We start from the raw sequence: 25,600 nt of genomic DNA, 5'->3' as shown, positions 1-25,600 counted from the left end.
AAGGCCCCAAAATGCCTTTAACCTTATAATGCATTTTAGCTTCTGATAAGGATTGAACAGAACACCACCTATATAGGTAACTAACAAAGCATAAAGAAAATAAATCTCCTACAACAAAATTATCATCTAACTAACAACTGTGCTAAAGCACATTCATGCTTTTAATTGCAACAACCAAATAACATTTTTGAAATTACAATACTAAAAATCCGGCCATGGTGGCTGAGCAATTATAGGTGCTTCAGTCTGGAACTGCGCGACAGCTATGGTTGCAGGTTCGAATCCTGCCTCGGGCATGGATGTGTGTGATGTCCTTAGGTTAGTTAGGTTTAAGTTGTTCTAAGTTCTAGGGGACTGATGACCTCAGATGTTAAGTCCCATAGTACTCAGAGCCATTTTAACCATTTAATACATAAAAAACAGATCTAAACATAATAACCCACCTCTATGATATATTTAAATGGAGCATGTTGCAAGTGAGTGACACGGGCAAATACTGATCCTCGAGGTGTGAAGTCAAGACCTCTGTACAGATCAATGTCACTCTTTTGCCAAAATGTAGCAAATTCATTCCTTGGTGCCCCTTTGGACACAACATCCACAGAAGAAATTGTAACACCCGGAAAGTCCAACTGAAAAAAAAGGTCTCACATAATTAAAGTAACTTGAAATTAGCATACAAATTCTGTAAAGAATGTGAAAGAGCATTGTGTAACTGGCCACTCCATTGAGAACATGCCTACGTTTCAGTTTCATTCTTACTTGTAACATATTCATCTGTAATGGCTTCTAACCATACTTGATATAAGTACCAGTACATTTCATCCAAAACTATATTCAAAGTGCATAGCATTTATGAAGCAACTAAGAGGGAAAAATTCAGCACTTACAGTTGAAATTCAGTAGTTAGTTTTGGAAATTAATTACATGAGCTTATATAAAGAAAACAAAAAGAAAAAAATGTTAACAATGTTATTTTCATGGTGTGATGAATTGCTAAACAGTGTCAAGACATTAACTGCAATATTACATTACATTTTTGAAGGCAAAGGCTGCAAGTACTAGTGTGTTATTATGAACAGGAAATGATCCCACCCAGTGAGTGGAACAAAGTTGGAGTGATCAGGTAGTGTACTGAAAGTACCCTTCACCACATACCACTAGGTGGCTTGCAGAGTATTATGTAGATGTAGATGCAGTGATCATGATAGCAGAAAGGCAGTTGCTGGGCTTCTGGAAGATTAAAGTATCACCACTTTAATGACTGTGACGTGTGTGGTCAAAACAGTGAACCTACAACTGAAAGCAACTACTGTTTTCAAAGGAACAGTTGTGTATGTGTATTGTGGAAAGGTATACAACAGGCAATGTAAATCTGCAGATGACTCAACCATTAAAAATGAGCTGTTACTACACAGATTCCGTAAACTTTGCTAATGGTGTATACAGCACTATGTAATCAAAAAAGCCTGTGTTCCACTTGAGTGACCTTCACAACTGATATGTGATGTTTTGAACATCATTACTTGGGCTGAAAACAGCAGTCCATGGTGATACTAAAATTTGAAGAAGAAACTGCAAAAAGGTGCGAATTTAAGGAGATGGGACCTGGATAAACTGAAAGAACCAGAGGTTGTACAGAGTTTCAGGGAGAGCATAAGGGAACAATTGACAGGAATTGGGGAAAGAAATACAGTAGAAGAAGAATGGGTAGCTTTGAGGGATGAAGTAGAGAAGGCAGCAGAGGATCAAGTAGGTAAAAAGACGAGGGCTAGTAGAAATCCTTGGGTAACAGAAGAAATATTGAATTTAATTGATGAAAGGAGAAAACATAAAAATGCAGTAAATGAAGCAGGCAAAAAGAAATACAAACGTCTCAAAAATGAGATCAACAGGAAGTGCAAAATGGCTAAGTAGGGATGGCTAGAGGACAAATGTAAGGATATAGAGGCTTATCTCACTAGGGGTAAGATAGATGATGCCGACAGGAAACTTAAAGAGACCTTTGGAGACAAGAGAACCACTTGTATGAACATCAAGAGCTCAGATGGAAACCCAGTTCTAAGCAAAGAAGGGAAAGCAGAAAGGTGGAAGGAGTATATAGAGGGTCTATACAAGGGCGATGTACTTGAGGACAATATTATTGAAATGGAAGAGGATGTAGGTGAAGATGAAATGGGAGATACGATACTGCGTGAAGAGTTTGACAGAGCACTGAAAGACCTGAGTCGAAACAAGGCCCCAGGAGTAGACAACATTCCATTGGAACTACTGACAGCCTTGGGAGAGCCAGTCCTGACAAAACTCTACCATCTGGTGAGCAAGATGTATGAGACAGGCGAAATTCCCTCAGACTTCAAGAAGAATGTAATAATTCCAATCCCAAAGAAAACAGGTGTTGACAGATGTGAAAATTACCGAACTATCAGTTTAATAAGTCACAGCTGCAAAATACTAACGCGAATTCTTTACAGACAAATGGAAAAACTAGTAGAAGCTGACCTCGGGGAAGATCAGTTTGGATTCCGTAGAAATATTGGAACACGTGAGGCAATACTGACCCTACGTCTTATCTTAGAAGCTAGATTAAGGAAGGGCAAACCTACGTTTCTAGCATTTGTAGACTTAGAGAAAGCTTTTGACAACGTTGACTGCAATACTCTCTTTCAAATTCTGAAGGTGGCAGGGGTAAAATACAGGGAGCGAAAGGCTATTTACAATTTGTACAGAAACCAGATGGCAGTCATAAGAGTCGAGGGGCATGAAAGGGAAGCAGTGGTTGGGAAAGGAGTGAGACAGGATTGTAGTCTCTCCCCGATGTTATTCAATCTGTATATTGAGCAAGCAGTGAAGGAAACACAAGAAAAATTCAGAGTACGTATTAAAATCCATGGAGAAGAAATAAAAACTTTGAGGTTTGCCGATGACATCGTAATTCTGTCAGAGACAGCAAAGGACTTGGAAGAGCAGTTGAACGGAATGGATAGTGTCTTGAAAGGAGGGTATAAGATGAACATCAACGAAAGCAAAACGAGGATAATGGAATGCAGTCGAATTAAGTCGAGTGATGCTGAGGGAATTAGATTAGGAAATGAGACCCATAAAGTAGTAAAGGAGTTTTGCTATTTGGGGAGCAAAATAACTGATGATGGTCAAAGTAGAGAGGATATAAAATGTAGACTGTCAATGGCAAGGAAAGAATTTCTGAAGAAGAGAAATTTGTTAACATCAAGTATAGATTTAAGTGTCAGGAAGTCATTTCTGAAAGTATTTGTATGGAGTGTAGCCATGTATGGAAGTGAAACAAGGACGATAAATAGTTTGGACAAGAAGAGAATAGAAGCTTTCGAAATGTGGTGCTACAGAAGAATGCTGAAGATTAGATGGGTATCACACAACTAATGAGGAAGTATTGAATAGGATTGGGGAGAAGAGAAGTTTGTGGCATAACTTGATCAGAAGAAGGGATCAGTTGGTAGGACATGTTCTAAGGCATCAAGGGATCACCAATTTTGCATTGCAGGGCAGCGTGGAGTGTAAAAATCGTAGAGGGAGACCAAGAGATGAATACACTAAGCAGATTCAGAAGGATATAGTTTGCAGTAGGTACTGGGAGATGAAGAAGTTTGCACAAGATAGAGTAGCATGGAGAGCTGCATCAAACCAGTCTCAGGACTGAAGACCACAACAACAACAATCATCCTCCATATACTCCCAGTTTTGCCCCTTTTGACTATCACTTGTTTGGTCCAGTCAAACAAGCATTAAGGGGCTGTTGATTTGCCTCTGACAAAACACTGAAAGAAGCGGTGTATTCCTGGCTCACAGCTCAACCAAGAACCTTCTTCTATGAGGGCATATGGAAGCTTGTACAACGATGGACTAAGTGCGTTGAAACACAAGGAGATTATAAGAACCTTCAACATTGCAGCGCGTCAGCAATCGTTTGTTAATATATTAATGGACTGAGATCCGCCTCGATTGAGAAAAAACACCTAGTGTTTACCTAGGTTTCGGTGTAGATAACTACACCTTCTTCAGAACAATAAACTCAAAAGTGTCTATAAAGACCTTTGTCAATAATTAAAAGCTGAGCATAGCTATATATTTATAAAAGAAAAAGATGACACATAAAAGTACATGTGAACAAAGTCAAAAGAATAACTTAACTTAATGGTGTACACTCCACCTCACATCAGCATGTGTTCGATGGGCCGTGTCCCGTCGCAAACTGCGGCAACCAAACAGTAGCTTGCTTACCAGCTAGACACGCTATCTATGCACATGCGCAAGAAATAGGAAGTTACTTAATGTGCATGCGCATAAAAATACGAGAAAGCCCGTATATTCTCAAACGTGGATCAACGTATGCCAAAATTAAAATGGACTTAACCTGAGACGAGCTAAATACAAGATAAACCTAAAGATCAGCACACAGAGTTACTGTATCTCGGAAGAGTAACATACATGATTGTTGATTATGACAAATTTTTTATTTATTTATTTATTTATTTATTTTTATTTTTTTTTATTTTTATTTTTTATTTTTAGAAGCCGTATGAAAAGTTAGTAGTTAGTCAAATGGGGGGGGGGGGGGGGGTTTTAGGGGATGTAGTCTAAAGACGTCATGGAGATAAGGATATAGGGATAAAACGTGAGATGTTCATCGGGCTAAAACCACCTACATCGTAAAAAGAATAAAAAGATAAAAAGTAGATGAACAGCTTGACCAACCGCGCTCGCCATATCATCAAAACTACGAGTGAAAAGAACGAAGTAACGGTGCAAAACCATCAAAAAAATTTTTTTTTTATTTCTTAGTAGGAGTTGGTCATTGAGGATATTGTCTCTATCATGTTGCAGATGCTTAAAGATCTGCATTTCTTCTAAAATTAGATATCTTAGAAGAAATACAGATCTTTAAGCATCTGCAACATGATAGAGACAATATCCTCAATGACCAACTCCTACTAAGAAATAAAAAATTTTTTGATGGTTTTGCGCCGTTACTTCATTCTTTTCACTCATAGTTTTTATGATATGGCGAGCACGGTTGGTCAAGCTGTTCATCTACTTTTTATCTTTTTATTCTTTTTACGATGTAGGTGGTTTTAGCCCGGTGAACATCTCACGTTTTATCCCTATATCCTTATCTCCACGACGTCTTTAGACTACGTCCCCTCAACCCCCCCTCCCCCCTCCCCCCTCCCCCCATTTGACTAACTACTGACTTTTCATACGGCTTCTAAAAATAAAAAATAAAAATAAAAAAAATAAAAATAAATAAATAAATAAATAAAAAATTTGTCATAATCAACAATCATGTACGTTACTCTTCCGAGATACAGTAACCCTGTGTGCTGATCTTTAGGTTTTATCTTGTATTTAGCTCGTCTCGGGTTATGTCCATTTTAATTTTGGTATACGTTGATCCACGTTTGGGAATATACGGGCTTTCTCGTATTTTTATGCGCATGCGCATTAAGTAACTTCCTATTTCTTGTGCATGTGCATAGATAGCGTGTCTAGCTGGTAAGCAAGCTACCGTTTGGTTGCCGCAGTTTGCGACGGGACACGGCCCATCGAACACGTGCTGATGTGAGGTGGAGTGTACACCATTAAGTTAAGTTATTCTTTTGACTTCGTTCACATGTACTTTTATGTGTCATCTTTTTCTTTTATAAATATATAGCTATGCTCAGCTTTTAATTATTGACAAAGGTCTTATAGACACTTTTGAGTTTATTGTTCTGAAGAAGGTGTAGTTATCTACACCAAAACCTAGGTAAACACTAGGTGTTTTTTCGCAATCAAGGCGGATCTCAGTCCATTAATACAAGGAGATTATGTCCAAAAATTGTGTTCTTGTAAGTTTCCTATTTGATTACAATAAAATTTTTATAACTACTTTGCAGATAATAATTGACTTATCCTCATACATACATACCATATTTTATGGACTATAACTTGCTACAGACTATAAGACACCTTAATATTTAGGCAGTTTTTTTAAATAACATTTTTAACATTCTTACCAAGGCAGACTAAAAAAATCTTTGTTTATAAGACTTAACTGACATTTAAAATCCCTGAAAATCATTATCTTCTAGTTTTGGTGACTCTGCATTTAGTCCTCTATTTGCATGTTCGGTCTTCCTAATTTTTTTCCCCTTCTTCTTCATTGGCCCGCCAATCACGAATGGTTTCTTCTGTTGGAGGAGGGGCAAAATGCCACCCAGATGCTCTGTTTCCATGTTCTTCTACAAATGTTATTACTTTTGATTTATAGCCCAAATCACATGAAAACTTTTTGCTTTTTTTATTAGAAAATTAGCTACTAACAAAAATATTGTACTGTTATTGATAACACAAATCATTTTCAGTCTCAGTTCATTGGCACCGTAGACTGCAATGACACATCATAGGCTAGACAGTGTTCCGTGTTTGTGATGGTGGGGTGGGAGGGAGACACTATTAGCAAGCTTGTGAATCCCAACAACACAAGTTCGTCACATCGGTGCACAGCTGCTGTCAGTTGAATCCAGTGTTTCCAGATAGACGTAGGTTTCTTGTGGCATTAAATATATGGCCATTTTTAAGATGGGTGGGAATTTTAAATCAAATACTGGACATTTTTACATTAATTTCGAGTACAGGATGCACCTGAATTTTGGAGGCAATTTTTTGAAGAAAGACATATGTCTTATAATCTGTAAAATATGGTATTTTTGGTATACTTTATCAGGACATTAACAGTTAGGTATACGTTTACAAATGAACAATGGTGTTTAAATCTGAAATTATTGATGTTGGTAACAACTACAATTTTCAGGCAAACTAATTAATTCAGGGACTTCTGATAACACAAGAGATTGTAATCAATTCTAAACTTCAATTCAAAAAACTCTATGTCAATATTTGAGAATTCTAGGGACTGTTCACATGTCATAAAAATAAAGCTACTGAAGATACTTGGGCGAAAAATGGGTCGGAGTAAAAGTACAACAGTAGGAAGGAATCACTTGCTTTGTTACAAACTACTTGTTGCACACCTTAGCAAGGCCCCTCTGTGAATGCTGGAAGTCAGCTGATATTTTGCCATTCTGGGACATTCATGCTCAATGCCAACGTTAGCTATGTGATAATATTGTGCACTGCAGCAGTGAGTAGCCATTGTGTACAGTGTCTGTTAATATTATTTACAAAAATGGGCAAGGAGGCTGTACCTGGTCCTTCTAATTAATCAACATCAAGTTTCATGCAATGCACCAATACATTTTATGTTTCTTTCTTTGATAAGCTATAAGCTGAATAGTTGAGAGAAAGACACAGGGCTTGTCTCAGCAGGCAATATTCTGTGAACTGATCATAAGCTTCTGCTCCCAATATTCTCTCCTCAGCAAACAAGTAAAAGTATGCAAGCAGTACATCAAAAACCACCGAAGCTCATGTATGTGAACTATTCTGCTTGACAACAGAGTATTTTTCAAGCAGGTGTTGCAATATTCTAATGTGAGGTATATTACATAAGATGAAGTGGGACACCTGATTAGATTAGATTAGATTTACTTTCATTCCAATTGATCCGTAGTGAGGACGTCCTCCAGGATGTGGAACATGTCAGAAAAACAACAATACATGACAAATATTTACAACTAAAATAAATAAGCTAATGTACCATTCCAGAGGTCCCAAGTGGAATGATCGTCACTTTTTAATTAATACTATATGAAAGAGTCATTTTACAAATACTAATGCACTGAATTTAAAATAATTTTTTTTAAATTTATTTATAAGGTAATAAACATGTAATACAACTATTATAATACTTATTTACAATGAACACATTACTGCACTGAAATTGTGCAGAAGTTATATATATATATATATATATATATATATATATAAAACAGAAAGAAACTTCCACATGGGACAAATATATTAAAACAAAGATTCCAAGTCTTACCAAGCGGGAAAGTGCCGGCAGACAGGTACATGAACAAAACACACAAACACACACACAGAATTACGAGCTTTCGCAATTGGCAGTTGCTTCGTCAGGAAAGAGGGAAGGAGAGGGAAAAATGAAAGGATGTGGGTTTTACAGGAGAGGGTAAGGAGTCATTCCAATCCCGGGAGCAGAAAGACTTCCCTTAGGGGAAAAAAAGGACAGGTGTACACTCGCACACACACACAAATATCCATCCGCACATACACAAACACAAGCAGACATATTTAAAGGCAAAGAGTAAGGGCAGACTTACACAAGGATAGGCATATACTCGCGCGCGCACACACACACACATATCCATCCATACATATACAGACACAAGCATTTGGTGGGCAAATAATATATCATACATATAATCACTGTAGTGATCATGTTACAAATGCCCAACACGAAAACATTAGCGAAGTGTGGTTAGCTATGAGATACTGGTAGTTTTCCTGCAACTTTGTGAAGAATCTCTTCCAGAAGAAAAACTGAAGTATCTGTATGACAACACAAAGCAGTAGAATGTTTAGTGCAGCACAAGTGAACTCTTCACTTAGAGCATACACAATATTATGCAATTTATCAGCAGCAGAAAAACAATGTATGTGAATAAAAGTCATCCAACCAGTATGTGGAAACTTATTTCCATTTCTTTCTTACACTAAGTCTTCGCTGTTAATCACCACGCAATAGAACATTTATTTTTGGGGGACAAATTTTTTTACTATCCTAACAAATGACGTGTGAGCACGTTTTAACTATGCTTATCTTCGAAACCTCTATGGACAGCCATCCAGTGTACATCCTCTTCAGCTTACAATTGTGTTACAGTGTTTTCTACGTCAGAGCAGAGTTAAATATTGCCATACTTTAAGACCAAGCACTTTCAATTCATTTTTACAATATACACACCACTCACTTAAAATCTGAATTAAATGGATAAAGTAGTGGTGTCTCTAAATTTGAAGGCATGTGGTTTGGCAAACAAAGTTAAATATCTGCTACAGATTCTTTAATTACAAATATCTGAAAGATGTGGAAGGGAGTGAAAGAATTGTACATTTTGAAATGATAAGAGATATAATGCTACTACATTTAACTGGTTCCCTTAGCACCTGACTCTGACTTGACAGAGTTCTGAACAACTCTTAGCGACCACTGACGTACTTTATGCTTTCATCCCTCCTGTTCAGCTTTCATTAATATGAAAGTAAACAGTATCTTTCAATATTTTGCTTATTAAATTTGCCAGTTTTTATTTTTGGCAAGCTTTCACACATCACTGTGTACTACCACTCAATAATCAGGAGATAGAAAAATACTCTTGACAGACCACGAAAGCAATGCAGAAGCATATGAAGAAGTAAAATAGTACATGTTTACTAACGCCAATTTGTTCACATATTGTTACACAGACAAGTATTTTTGAAAGCAGAAGCAAGTTTCTACCTTTGATCATGGAAGTTTAAAATATGCCTATCACCAACAAGAATGATTGAAACAACTCCATTTACTAAATACTGGTCTGCTTGTGTCTGTATATGTATGGATGGATATATATATATATGTGTGTGTGTGTGTGTGTGTGTGTGTGTGTGTGTGTGTGCGCGCGCGCGAGTATATACCTATCCTTTTTTCCCCCTAAGGTAAGTCTTTCCACTCCCGGGATTGGAATAACTCCTTACCCTCTCCCTTAAAACCCACATCCTTTCGTCTTTCCCTCTCCTTCCCTCTTTCCTGAAGAAGCAATCGTTGGTTGCGAAAGCTAGAAATCCTGTGTGTGTTTCTGTGTTTTATTTATTGTGCCTGTCTACCGGCACTTTCCCACTTGGTAAGTCTTGGAATCTTTGTTTTTAATATATTTTTCCCATGTGGAAATTTCTTTCTATTTTATTTACATCATTAATTTGAACCCAACAATTACGTTGCTTATTGTCTCTGTTGCATTTCGAAATCTTTTCTATCATCTTACTTTCTCTTTGTTTGTACAAGTAGTTTCACTTTGTATTCATCTTCCCTTTTTCCATAATCTACCATACATTTTATCCTGCCTAATTATACTCAAAAATAAGTAATTTACTTCCAAACCATAATAAAAAAAAAATTTAACACTTTCAACATTACTGCTGCTATAAAATCCACTGTTCCAAGTTTAAAAACATTTCGTGTAAACTCATGAATACTATTTCACAGTTTCAGTTCCTTTCACCCATTAAACAACCATCTCAGCTATTTCCAACAACTTTCGTTTTATTTCCATTCCTGTTTTTCCCACATAACCGATCATTTTTTAGCAGCTTCCCACAGGTTGAAACGTTATTATTTCTTCATCAAACAATTGTTAGCCTCATTTTCATAACTTGCCAGTACATAACCAGTCCTTTGAATACATTTTTCCTAAATTTTTTCGAGATTTTTTCAAAATTTTTTTGGTAGAAATTTTTTTTTTCGAATTTTTTTTCGAAATTTTCCTGAATTTCCCCACCCTTTAACGTGTTTTGGAGTCAACACAACTACCTAACCTTAGCACCCATTGTTGTTCACTAACCTAAGTTCAGCACAAGCTCATCTCAAACCAACACTTCTTCGACTTTTTGCACACCTTTTTCTCTCCCTACATATATTTCTATTTATTTTCACTTTAACCTCATATTACCCTTTCCACCTTCTAATACCATGTCAACCTCACAACATCCCTACAACAACCCCATTAAATTTTATGGTCTGCTTGTGTCTGTATATGTATGGATGGATATGTGTGTGTGTGTGTGTGTGTGTGTGTGCGTGCGAGTATATACCTATCCTTTCTTCCCCGTAAGGTAAGTCTTTCTGCTCCCGGGATTGGAATGACTCCTTACCCTCTCCTTTAAAACCCACATCCTTTCGTCTTTCCCTCTCCTTCCCTCTTTCCTGAAGAAGCAACCGTTGGTTGTGAAAGCTGTACATTTTGTGTGTGTGTTCGTGTGCTATTTTATTGTACCTGTCTACCGGTGCTTTCCCGATTGGTAAGTCTTGGAATCTTTGTTTTTAATATATTTTTCCCATGTGGAAGTTTCTTTCTGTATATATATATATAGAAACTTCCACATGGGAAAAATATATTAAAAACAAAGATTCCAAGACTTACCAAGCGGGAAAGTGCCGGCAGACAGGCACATTAACAAAACACACAAACACACACACAATATACCAAACGAAAGTGCTGGCAGGTCGATAGACACACAAACAAACACAAACATACACACAAAATTCAAGCTTTCGCAACCAACGGTTGCTTCATCAGGAAAGAGGGAAAGACGAAAGGATGTGGGTTTTAAGGGAGAGGGTAAGGAGTCACTCCAATCCCAGGAGCAGAAAGACTTACCTTAGGGGAAAAAAGGGACAGGTATACACTCGCACACACACACTCATATCCATTCTCAAATACATAGACACAAGCAAATATTTACGGTAAAAAAATGTTGGTTTTACTGAGAAATTCATCAGTGGAGTAGAAGGAGTTGGCCACCAATAGATCCTTTATGCTTCTTTTAAACTGAATTTCATTGGTTGTTAAGCTTTTTATGGCTGTTGGCAAGTTATTGAAAATGTGTGCTCCTGAATAGTGCACACCTTTTTGTACAAGACTAAGTGACTTTAAATCATTGTGAAGATTATTCTTATTTCTAGTATTGATTCCGTGACTTGACCTGTTGGTTTGAAAAAATGATACATTTTTAATGACAAATTTCATTAAGGAATAAATATATTGGGAAGCAGTAGTTAGTATCCCTAGTTCCCTAAACAAGCTGCTGCACGATGTTATTGAGTTCACACCACATATAACTCTTACTGCACATTTTTGTGCCTAGAAAACTTTAGCTTGGCGTGATACATTACCCCCCAAAAAAACCATATGACATTATGGAATGAAAGTAAACATAGAATGACAGCTTTTTCATTTTTATATCCCCTATGTCTGACAAAATTCGCATTACAAACAGAGATTTGTTAAGACGCTTCAACAGTTCTGTGGTGTGCTCCTCCAAGTTGAATTTATTATCAAGCTGTAATCCCAAGAATTTAACACTGTCCATTTCTTCTATCTTCTTGTCATCATAGTTAGACATATACTCATGGGACACCCCTTACAAGTTCTGAACTGCATATAGTGCGTTTTTTATAAGTTTAGTGAGAAAGAATTGGCTAGGAACCAGTGATTAATGTCCACAAATATTTTATTAGCTGATCTTTCTAAGACTAAACTTGATTTGCTATTTATTGCAATGTATGTATCATCGACAAACAAAACGAACTTGGCGTCTGGTAATGTTACTGACGAAACGTCATTGATATACACAAGAAAAAATAAGGGCCCCAAAATGGAACCTTGTGGGACCCCACATTTGTTTAGTTCCCAGTTGGATGATGCCTGATAGCTTGATACATGTCTCTTTCCTAATAACACCCTTTGTTTCATGCCAGAGACATAAGATTTGAACCATTTGTAGCATTTCCTGTTACATTATAACATTCTAATTTACTTAAAAGGATATTGTGAATTACACAGTCAAATGTCTTTGACAGATCACAAAGTATACCAGTTGCTTGCAATTTTTTGTCTAATGAATTAAGCACATTTTCACTGAAAGTGTAGACAGCCTTCTCAATATCAGTACCTTTTAGAAATCCAAACTGTGACTTTGACAGTATGTTATTTGAGATAAGATGGTTATAAAGCCAACTGTACGTTACTTTTTTGAAAATATTTTAGAATGCTGGCAACAGTGAAATTGGACGGAAATTTCATGCTATTTCTTTATCTCCCTTCTTAAACAGTGGCTTAACTTCAGCACATTTCAGCCATTCAGGAGATATTCCACTGATAAACAACTGGTTACACAGATAGCTTAATATGTTACTTAGCTCAGAAACACATTCTTTAATTAACTTTGTTGATATTTCATCATACCCACTAGATGTTTTTGATTTTAAAGATTTTATAATGGACATTATTTCTGTTGGGGTAGTGAGGATCAAATTCATATTATGGAAGTTGCTTGAAATGTCTGTTCTGAGGTATTCCATAGCAGCATCTACCGAACCTGACAACTCCATCTTTTCAGTAACAGTTATAAAATGTTTGTTAAAAAGTTCTGCAACACTATACACATCTGTCACCAATGTATCATTTACTCTTAATGCTATTTGTTCCTCTTCATGTCTGGTTCTACCAGTCTCCCCCTTCACTATATCCCATATTGTCTTTATTTTGTTATTTGATATGACTATCTTTTCCTTGTAATATATTTGCTTTGACTTCCATATTACAGTCTTTGATATTTGCAGTATTTCTTGTAATGTGCTATAGCATCAGCTTCTTTGTAGACTTTGCTCTAACCTTGGTAAGTTTTGGGGGAAGCAGTGTTCGAATAAGGTAAGCACTTTATTAGCAAAAGTGTTATATTTTTCATTCATGCCATGAGCACTGTAAACAGCAGTCCAGTGAATGTCTCTGAGGAGTGTCCTAAAATAATCAATTTTTGGCTTATTGATTACCCTCTTGAGCTCAGATTTAACAGATTTCATATCCTGTTCAGTATTAACATTTAACAGAAGGAACTGCATGTCATCGCCTGAGAGGCCATTGACTATTGGTTTTGTAATATAATTTTGTTCATTGGACTTTTCTATAAAGATTTTATCAATGGCTGTTTGTGAGCAAGTGGCTACCCTAGTGGGGAACTTTACAGTGGGAATTAAGTTGAATATAGTGTTACTAACTCAAATAAGTTCTTATTGGGAGAGTCTTTAAGGAAATCTACATTGAAATCACCAGCAACCTCTATTTCTTTGTTTTTGGTTGTTAAATGGGCCAGTACAGTTTCAAGGTGGTTTACAAACAGGTTAAAGTTACCTGCAGGTGCTTGATATTCACTTAATATTATGAAGGATTTTTTGTGAAATTCTAATTCTGTTGCACATGCTTCCATATGCTGTTCTAGGCAAAATTTATGAATGTCTATGTTCTTAAATTTATGACAATTCCTAATGAATGTGGCAACTCCTCCTTTCTCCATTTCTGATCTACAAAAGTGAGATGCTAACCTAAACCCCGTAACACTTAAAAGTTCTATACCAGTTCAGAGAGGCAGATTATATCAGCTGGGTTTGAAGACTCTAATTCATCTATGCAGATAGTTAATTCATTAATTTTTTTTCTCAGTCCTCGAATATTTTGATGCAATAAAGATAGCTGCCATTCAACATTGACTGAGTTAAAATTGGGTAGAGTTATAATATCTGCTGACTGTTGAAAATTATTAACCAATAGCTGTTTATGCTGATGTAATAAGCTGGAATTATGTTTTTTGATTTCTTTCTCAAACTTAAGGTTTGTCTCAGTTTTCTCTTCAAATTTGCTTTCTTTCTGTCCTCCCTACCCTAAAAAAGGGTCTTTTCTGAACCCTATAACCACTGGTATTTTACCACTCATGACAGTGCCTCTCCCCTTTAACTTTCCTGCTAGTTCCCCAGCCAATTTACCCTTCCCCTTTCTGTTGAGGTGAAGGCCATGCCTAGTATAATCCCACCTACCGAGAGAATCAACAGGAACCACACCAATGTGTGACCCTGCACCCAACATAAGCAGTCATTCCAGCTCCAAATTAACTCTCTTGACAGAAGAGTTCAATTGAGTTTGGTCATGGCGCCCAAGAACAGATACAAACTCAACACTAGTATGCTTCGATGCTGATGCAATCTTCGCCAGGTCACACTCTATACTGTACCCAGGATCTCTCTCATCTACTAACGTGAATGATACAGGAATCTACTGTTTGATCATGTGTTTGTTTGTCTACAATCCTTTGCAAGTAAACTGTCCACTCACCAAACAGTATACCACTCCCTCACTCTTAAATTTTTTGAGGGATACTCCATACACATGAGAAAGCTTTCATAATCCCTTTAGTGAACTGAGTTCAGTCCTAACAAGCTGGGGAGAGACAGATTAATACTTACCATAAATAAGACACATCAAATTCCAGGCAAGCACAATTCAAAGACACTTTCAGTTGCAGCCTTCATCAGTAAAAGAGAGACACACACCATTCACACACACAAGCAAGAATGCCTCATGCATACATGACCACCAACTCCGGCATCTTGGGCCTGAATGCAGTTATCACATGAGATGTAAGCAGCAATCTGGAGGGAGCTGGGATGAGGAAGGAATAGTAGCATAAATGTGGGGACCTGTGAACAGCTTTCGCATCCCGCAGCTACTCTTCAACCTGGTACAGAAGCAAATAACCAGAGCCACTTCCTCATCCCCTCAAACCCAGAACCTCTCACAGAAGAACCCCAAAAGTGCCCCACTTGTGACAGGATACTTCCCGGGACTGGATCAGACTCTGAATGTGGCTCTCCAGAAGGGATACGACTTCCTAAAATCCTGCCCCTAAATGAGATCCATCCTTCATGAAATCCTCCCCACTCCACCAAGAGTGTCTTTCCGCCATCCACCTAACCTTTGTAGCCTCTTGGTTCACCCCTATGGAATCCCCAAACCAACTCCCTATCCTCTGGCTCCTACCCTTGTAACCGCCCCCGGTGTAAAACCTGTCCCATGCACCCTCCCACCACCACCTACTCCAGTCCTGTAACCCGGAAGGTGTACACGATCAAAGGCAGAGCCACGTGTGAAAGCACCCACGTGATTTACCAACTGACCTGCCTACACTGTGACGCTTTCTATGTGGGAATGACCAGCAACAAACTGTCCATTCGCATGGCAGACAGTGTTTGTTGGTAATGAGGATCACCCTGTGGCTAAACATGCCTTGGTGCACGGCCAGCACATCTTGGCACAGTGTTACACCGTCCAGGTTATCTGGATACTTCCCACTAACACCAACCTATCTGAACTCCAGAGATGGGAACTTGCGCTTCAATATATCCTCTCTTCTCATTATCCACCAGGCCTCAATCTCCGCTAATTTCAAGTTGCCGCCACTCATACCTCACCTGTCATTCAACATCATCTTTGCCTCTGCACATCCGCCTCGACTGACATCTCTGCCCAAACTCTTTGCTTTTAAGTATGTCTGCTTGTGTCTGTATATGTATGGATGGATATGTGTGTGTGTGTGTGTGTGTGTGTGTGTGTGTGTGTGTGTGTGTGTGTGTGTGTGGGTGGGTGTGGGTGGGTGTGTGTGTGCGAGTAGATATCTATCCTTTTTTCCCCCTAAGGTAAGTCTTTCCGCTCCTGGGATTGGAATGACTCCTTACCCTTTCCCTTAAAACCCAGACCCTTTCATCTTTCCTTCTCCTTCCCTCTGTCCTGACGAAGCAACCGCCGGTTGTGAAAGCCAAAATTTTGTGTGTGTGTGTTTGTGTGTTTTTTTATTGTGCCTATCTACCGGCTCTTTCCCACTTGATATGTCTTGGAATCTTTGTTTTTAATAATTTTTCTTCTATTTATACTTCTTTGAAATAATTTCCTGCTGTTATAGACGACAATTCACTTTTATGACATATTATTACAAATTGTGTTTCATAAATCTGTATGAGCAGACCTTAAATTCACACTGAATCAAACTGAGGACATTTTACAATAGGTTTTACACATTGTTTTTTGTCTTGCTTCTTCTTTGATGACTTGCCATTCCAAATTCTGAAGCTGCTCTTTAGCAGTCCATGTGGTGTTGGAAGCTCCACACTGGACTTGCTGTGATCTAAAGTCATCTGTTGGTGAATTCCAACCATTGCTTGCCACCTAACAAGAACATTAGACAAATAACATGAATGGAAAACGACTCCTATCAGAGCACAGAAAAGGCAAATATGTCTATTTAAAAGGCTTTAACAGAAAAGTGGGGAAACAGCTCTCTGAGTCCACATCTGTTTCCCTCACCAAACATTCTGGCATGTGAACATATCTGCGCATTTTTTAACACAGAAAATTCTATATCCTTTCACACAGCTACTCTTTGCAGTTAAGACTTCATACTGAACATCTCCCTTTCACTGACACTGTCTATATATGTCTGTCCCTCTTGTCTCCCTTTCCTCCCAATTATTTAAGTACATCCCTCTACTACTGTCTCCTGTCTCTCTCACTTACACTGTATCCTTTTGCCTTTTCTTTCCCATTGATGCTGTCTCCACCACTCCACCAAACATCAGTGGTTCAGAAATGCTGAGGGAGGTGGGTTCCTGACTTATTTTTTCCCTATGCAAATGTGTTTGAAATTTTGGTCCAAAATACACCCTCCCCTATACCTACAAGTTAACGTTAACTGATCTGGGAGGGGCCATAACTCCCCAAACCTGTGTCTGGGCTCCACTCATCTGTAATTTTCATTTCCACTGTCTTCTCTCTCTTTTATTCCCACTGCTTCTATCTCCATCCATCTCTGCTTCTCTTCTACTGCAACTGTCTCTCACACAGCTCAATATCTCATCTCTTTTTCACTCCCACTACTACTGTATTCAACCATCTCTCTTCTCCTTTCACTGCCACTTTCTCTCTCCCATGAACATTCTCTATTCTCTCTTTTTCTCTCACTAGCACTGCCTCTCTCTTCCAGCATCATTGACTCTCTGCTGGATTCTCTCTTCCAGTGTCATCGCCTCTCCGTTTCTCTCTTTCATCACAAAAAAGTATGAATATGTTCATATTCCAAAATTTTCGATGAGGAAGGTGGAGTGAGAATTGAGGCAGCTGATTCCCCACTTTTCTGTCAGAGACTTTTGAAGAGGAACATATTTGCCTTTTTTGTGCTCTGCCAGGAACATTTTTCCACTGCTTTCATTCTTTTCCCTTCTACAGCAGAGCATACTGCTTATATACACTGAATTCAGATAGCGCAAAATCTGAATGCAGGTAATCTACTAAAGAGTAGTGTGATTTCTTTCTTTTGGGCCATTAGAAAACTCAGATCTTCTGATGTGATCCAACATACACCATCCAGGCACTGAAGGATCAAATTTGAGATGAAGTTAATTGAATTCCTTCAAAATGAGATGTTTAACTTGTGTAAAAGATTTGACATGTATGTGAAGGAAAATGGTGTCCACTTACATGATGTCATTTTCAAGTGATTGACATTTTAAATTGTGAGCATTGTAAATTCATGTTGTATTTTATACTGCTGTGAATAATTCTGTATCATTGATGGAGGCATTAAAACTGTCTGTTTTACTGCTGTACCTCTTACAAGACACTATAATAATTTTCATGTAGACCTTACTGCCTTGTATAGGATTGAGAGTTGTGCTATATACTCTGGTGCAAAGGTATTCAATGTGCAAAGGTATTCAATGTGCTCCCATCAAATATGAAGCAGGAAGTTGGAAGTCTCCACCAATTCAAAAGAGAATTTAAAACCTTTATTTATAATCTGAGTATATAGATTGAAGTATTGAAAATTCCTCTTTGCTTCAAGGAAAATAGCATAGTTCATTATAAAGCTGGATGATAAACAGTGCTAAGATGGAAACATCTCTATTGTTTCAGATGCAGGAGACTATTGTCCTCGAAAAATACAAATGTATTCACATAAATATTAAGCTATCAATAGAAGATAAACAGCAGCTGTTCAGTACAACTAAGGAAGCAGTATCTTTTAGAAGTAGTAACCTTATTTAGGTTTTATTGGTTTATATTTAGCTGATGTAAGCACAAATATTACAAAGCAGTGCAGCAACAATTATTGCTAATACAGTGTACATGTCAAGTTTCTATGAGTTGCTTATTTTTTTGTTAATATTTACCCTGATATGTTTAACATCCCGGATGGTTCTTCTTCTTGAAGAAATCTGTCAGACATGAATGACTGCCACTGGCTTCAGTGCCCATGATACCCTCAATGTTGGGCTAAGCATGCAGATCTAAACTGTGCCATCTCCACATCACTGTCTGGTGAAAATATAAAATTCAAGGTGGACTGGAGCTACTCTTCTGCTGAATACTTACATCTAATAGTCTGAGGAATTCTGAATGTAATATGAACGCCATTCCATGATCACATATCTTTCCTCATGTTTCTTCAATATCAAGTGTAATTCTGTATCAAAGATGGTACATCATCTGGAAAGTATACACTGTAGACACATTCAGGGAACACAATACATTATCCTAGGGAGAATACCAAATGTATTCATTTCCACTAGTGGCAAGTGCCTACATGTGTGTGCAAAGTTCTCAAACAATTTAAAAAAGGAAGTTATTGAATTGTCTGGTTGACAATACAGTTCCCCAAAACAGTGCAGTTAATTGATACTCAAAGCATGAGAATGGCCTTTTGGCTAGGTGAATTGTGGTTCATACTTGTGTATACTGATACCTGGTTATCAATGAATTGAGAAGCCCATGAAGTGATTGTCCTTCTTTTCTGCAATGACGAAGCTCAGATCCATAATCTTCCTTTAAAACCCTGTATTTCTTGGTTTTGACAAACAATAGTGAACTTATTAGAATCTCCACTTCATCCCTAATATCCAATCATTGTATGAGGTTACCAGTACCAGCTTCATTTTACTTTTTTGATGGAAGGGGTCAGTCACTTTACATGTCACTCAGCCGCAGTTGCTGTCATACATCAAGTGATGTTAGTCCCACTACTACAAATGTGTGAGAAAAGTAATGTGCTCTCAAAATGAGGTTTACTTATCTTGAGAAATGATGATCTTCACAATGCAGATGCTGTGTTGTTAATTGAGGCATATATATTTCAATACCTCTAAAAGTTAAATCAAAATTATGGATTTTGATGTCTACATATGTCATTTTACTAAAAATAATTACTGCAGAAAGCTAATGTAAAGGAGGCTATGGAAGAAATAATCCGCAAAAACATCAGACTCAAGCCTGCAATAGTGTTTTGTGCCACTTTACAGGGAAACTGCTAAAATGTCTACTGCCTACAGAACTTGGGCTGAAAAGAATGTCAGAAATCAAAGTTTGTTATAGGATGGGCTGGTGGTATGATGAGTATGACTTACTCAGCCACAGAAGTACTCAAGTGGTAATTTAAATATTTTGCACCTTCATATTTTTTGCTCTCAGTATAAAAATATTAAAAACATGGTATTGCCATGGTCCACAATTACCAAGAAAACCTGTCAGAGACAAAAGGCACTAATTTTCTTCGAATGTTTTAATCTAAAACAATATTACTAGTTATATATTATGATGAAGTACCTTCATTTGGGGTTTTCTAAATGAAATACTCTCACACGTTCAACAGAAATTAGTTTCTGGATACAGTTTCTTCCTCTGAGGAATTTCTGTTTTATCATCTACTTTGCACATCCTGCCAATGATGGAGTCAAATTAATTCAAAGTGCTGCTCCTGATAAGCAATGAAAGTAATTTTTACATTATTGCATCATACTAATTCCCAAATCTTTGTGTTTATATTAATAATAGTGATTTGAAATGTACATAGACTTGTAACATTTTTTCTGCTCAAGGCCTTCATAAAATACACCAGTACAGCAGCACAGGAAAATACTGCATACATGGTTACAGCAACAGCTTCAAAAATAAAATACCACAAACAGTAAACAAGGGTTACATGGATATAACCCCCATAAAAACTCTGATGGCTATGCACATGTGTGAATCTTGGAGCTTGGGAGCACCAGAAAATTTTTTATAGGCTGATTCTGGATACTTGCTGTTCATTGAGTAAGCTAACAGCAATATTCCAAGCAGCCATAATAAGAAGAGGACACTGTTTAACCATAACTTCAGATTAGTGCATGCATGTGAGCCCTGTGGAACCTTAAATATTTAAAATGGCTGACACCCTTAAGTAACAATTTAGTAGTTATATTTTCGCCTAATTATTTAGACAATAAATACAAAAAAGTCACAATAAAAACAGATCAGATGTAAATGATTTTCACGAACAACTTCTATTGTTTCTCCTAGACATTATTTATGGAATTACAACTTATAATGTTTGCATTTATCAGTACAGGTAATCTGATCAATTTTGTTTATTTTGAAAACACATTCAGCAAATATACAACTGAAGTGTGTTTTCTTCAGGATACGCCTTTTTAAGTTTTCTATAATATAATAACCATGTAAAAATCTAAAGAGAATTCTTGTGATAATAAAACTACAAATCACATTTGTTTTAAAATTGTGAATTACAATACAATTTAAGTATTTTAACAGGGTTGCCACAAGTTTCCCAAGCGCAATTCCCTGATATTTCCCTGATTTACAGACAAGGTTTAGTATTTTTCCCTGACAAAATTTTGAGATCTCAAGGGTAAATTAAGATGTAAGTTGACAATGTATTTGCAGTTACGGTATGAGAAACATCACTGCAAATGAAGAAATATGTTACCAAAAATCTTTAGTACTAACATCAACATCTTTTGTAATGAACTATTTTTAGATGGAGAAAGCACACCAAACACTATATGTGTTTCATTAAGACCAATGATGTTATTTTATTTCAATAAAATGAAGCACATTTGGTGACAAAAATATGCATTTCCCTGGCATTGCAAAATGGATTTCAACTACTTTCACTGATTTCAGAACCAACTTCAGAAAAAAAGTTTGTCTCTTGAAAGAAGAGTACAAGGTGTGGAAGAATTGTGTAAACCAACACTGTAGGTGACTGCCAACAAAATGTTGTTTCTATTATGTTCCTTATTGGTGGTTATTACCCACTGTGTTATATCTATTATTTTATATGTACTGTGTGATTTTTCTTTCAAGAAATATATGAGTACATAGCGTTCAAACTGCCATAATTTTCTTCTTCTTATCATTCATACTTTTTAACATATAAACTACTTTTGAAGTGTCAAAATGGACTAGAACAAATAAAGTACATATAAAACACCACACTGTACAACACACTTGTGGTGAGACAGTAACAGTTCTTGAAATCCATCATCCATTGTCTCTGGCCTGCTGAGGTGCACCACATTTCTGGGTCCATGGATAAACCATGATGATCTGCTGCATTATGACACACATAAACAGACCCAGCCTACAGGCAGATTGGTGACACTAGATCCAACGGCAAGGACCAGCACATTAGTGGGAACTTAATGTGCTTCAGATTTGCAGGACCGATCTGTTACAAATACCCGCAGAAATGGCTTCCAATTTTGGCCCGTCATGGAAATCCACTCCTTTGTCCTTGTCACAAGCCAGAGACAGCTTGTTGACGATATGAAACCACAGTGATTAATCTACACAACAGATAACTTGTTCAAATACTCTGGGAATCAATAAGAATGAGGATACGTAGCAACTCACCATAAAGAGCCACAGACAGACATGTAGAAAAGACAATCACACTCTCAAAACTAAATTTTCAGCCATACCTTTTGTCAGAAAATGAGAGCACACATATATTCACACAACCAAACAGACATAACTCATGCAAATGATTGCTGTCTCTGGCCACTGTGCCTACAGTCTGAGAATCATATCCAAATAAATCACTCCTCGTGCATCCCTACCTCTCATTGGCAGCTGCTAAGCCAGCTGCATGAAGTGGTAGCAGCACTGACTGTAGGCTGAGGGGAGTGGTAGGAAGGGAAGAAGCAGTAGGATTGAGGGAGTAGGGAAGTAACACAAGTACTCAGCTGTACCGGGCCAGTGATGATGTATGACAGTTCAGAAACAAACCATCTACTGAGACAAAAGATGAGATTTTTCCAGTATTTTTTTTTCAAATTTCCCTGATATTTTCCTAATGTCCCTCACATGTTTCAAATTCCCTGAATACTCCCTGATTTCCCGAACCTGTGGCAACCCTGTTTATATTTTGATAAAGACTAAATCAAGCAAGAGTTGAAATGTATATTGGATACACCATCACCTAAGCTTCCATATGAGCTACAATTTTTTTTTAAAATAAACATGTTTAAGTCATATATTTCATATGTTTACATTTTATTAATATCCTAAAATAAATCAGGTGGCTTATTAGTCATTAACAAAGCAAATTGAATTCTATTGTTATTTAACTTGCTCCACAATCTATTGGTTTTGGACATTTGCATATTTCAGATATGCCTTTAATTATTACTTGTCAACAAACTTTGTACTCACTGCTTAACATAAGAATATAGGTGAACTGTTATAGTATCGTATAGGTATAAGTATCACAGACATTATATTGAACATTGTTATTTCTGTTATGAGCATTATTTGCTGGAACAGAGCATGAAAACTTCAAGTGAAGACCCCAATACCAAGTAGCAATTGACGCAGCTTTTCAGTAGTGACCAGTTTCGATACTGAATTGATCTATACTGTGCCTCAACTATTATACACTTAATGTGCTACAAAACTGTTGAGGGTGTCATTGCTGCTTGTAGCTATATTGCCTGTTGGCTTTCATCTTGGGATCTATGGCTAATATTGGTTTAATGATTTTTCTGATCATTTTGTCAGCATAAGTGACTGACAAAATCAAAGACTTAGCCTTCATCCACAGGAATGTAGTGTGAATCTAACTATTCATGAAACATCAAAAAATCATAAAATAAACATCAGCCAAAGATCCCAAAACAGAAGACAACTGGCTTCATGTGCTTTCCAGTTCACTAACAACTTGCCACCAATATTGTACCAACATGAATCAAACATCAAGTGAGAAGACATTTTCCATGCTTTGAGTGCCAAGAGGTGATGTTCATGTACTCCCACATCTGAGTAATGCACTAAGGTTAATACAGGTATTTGTGTGGGAATCTGTACTCAGTAGTTTAGCGCTTATTATTGGTGAAATTGCTGCTCACACATTTCTCTCCTATTACAATTGGAAATAGCTGGCAACAAATCCTGCCCAGGTGCCAGACTGAACTGTTTCTCTCTCTGAGGTGGCATGTGTAGTATTTCCCGACAAAGCAACTACCATTAAGCTAATTACCCATAAGTGAAATTCACCTACTGCATACAGAGTTCCAAGATCCATTCAATGAACACTAATTATTACCTGTTGAGCTGTATACCTTGGAAACATGTTTTGAAGTTCTTGGAAGATATCATCAATGTATTTGTGCCATCTATAGAAAACTGGATCTCTCATTGACACTGCTGTATCTCCCATTACACCAATTCCTTCCTGAAAAACAGAACTACATAACTGAATGTACTGTAGATAATGTACAATACAAATAAAAGAATAAGGAATTAAAACAATAACATTACTGCAAGACTTGACACTTCTTTGGTGTTGAATTAAAAAAAAAATGTTGAAACTAATAGAAATGAAGCTATGAAGAATGTGATGCCATTTGCTATTGGTGTCAATAAGACTTATGAAATCTGAATTCTGTTATGATGAGATAGCTCATACAGTATGAAACACCATTTAAAATACACAATTGTATCACACACAGTTAATTCCCTCATTCCAAGTGCAAATCAAACTTACCTCTTACTAATAACTTGCTTAGATTGAATTCTTTTTGTTGTAGATCAAGCAAGAGCTGTTACTGGATACTTTCTGTGACAAAACATAATGTCAATAGTTTGAAAAAAAATGTTGTTGGCCATACTTTTGTTGTAACAGTTTAAGTCAGCTGCAGCTGATATGTGCAGCATTCATATCATCTACAGAATAGAAGACGTTAAACACATCATGTGCAGCACACTATGTGCATCCACACCAATATGCAGCAAGCCATTGTAAAATGCATGGCAGAGGCACTAATCACTGTACCTTGTATTAGGTTGTCTTCTCATTTAATTCGCATGTGGAGAAGGTAAGAGATTGACTGGTGTTGGAATGTGGGACATTTATATTAAGAGTACTGACAGTGTCAAGAGGGTACTCCACAGTAAGTGTATATACGTTTCAGGCACTGCAGTCAATGAGTCCTGTTCAGCACATGTGTTCACAGTGTACAGTTTGATGTAGGCTGTATTGATCTTCTTGTCAATAAATATTCTTAAATAAATGTAGTGGCAGTGACTGGTACTTGATTTTAAACAAAAGAAGCTCATTATTCAAAAAAGAGTGCTTTGTAAAATTGTGTATGGCTGACATTGAGATGCTGGTGTTTGACAGAGGGACTATGGGAATTGGAAATGATAAGTGGAAATGAAGCTGAAAATTAATAAATGCTATATAGTGGCTTCAATAGCAAAAACAAGTATGAACAAGGCAGATACTTGGGATGAAGAGAATACAGCCACAATGAACTACACATATGGAGCAATTCAGAACTAGCAGCTGGAATTTGTGAATGGTAAGGAAATTGCATTTGAAATAATGAAATTTTTTATGAAATACGTTCTGAGGAATTGACAGCACTACAAATTGTTTACAGAAACAATTGGGACAAACTGAGATCAAAAAGCTACAGTGACACAGCATCATTCTTCAGTATTTTTGAAAAAAATAATGAACAAATTAATATTTGCAGGTGGGAATGCGACAGAAAAGGAGAAGCTGAACAACATGTTAAGAACCATGTCAGAATCTTTGAGCTATATTGGGGGCATGATGAATGTTTTAAAAGAAAGATCAGACATCTGAATACATTAGAAGTAAAATGCAAATGGTGGATTTAAAAGACAAGCATGGAAGTTAAGGTGTAAAGTCCAATGCTGAAAAGCACAGACTC

General features: G+C 37.1%; 1 protein-coding gene across 1 annotated transcript in view; it reads right to left on the bottom strand.

Annotated features, from left to right (window-relative positions):
- LOC126325567 (phenoloxidase 1-like) overlaps positions 1-25,600 on the bottom strand; it is a 180,408-nt gene that overhangs the window by 34,189 nt on the left and 120,619 nt on the right. Inside the window, exons 11-12 of the mRNA XM_049995261.1 lie at positions 23,965-24,093; positions 444-632 (exon numbers count right to left, since the gene is read on the bottom strand). Of these exons, the coding sequence (XP_049851218.1) occupies positions 444-632; positions 23,965-24,093 (318 nt within the window). The remainder of the gene's footprint in view (positions 1-443; positions 633-23,964; positions 24,094-25,600) is intronic.

Source organism: Schistocerca gregaria, chromosome 2 (genome assembly GCF_023897955.1).
Source record: "Schistocerca gregaria isolate iqSchGreg1 chromosome 2, iqSchGreg1.2, whole genome shotgun sequence".
NCBI classification, from domain to species: Eukaryota; Metazoa; Arthropoda; class Insecta; order Orthoptera; family Acrididae; genus Schistocerca; species Schistocerca gregaria.
This window is presented reverse-complemented; position numbering and strand designations above follow the sequence as displayed.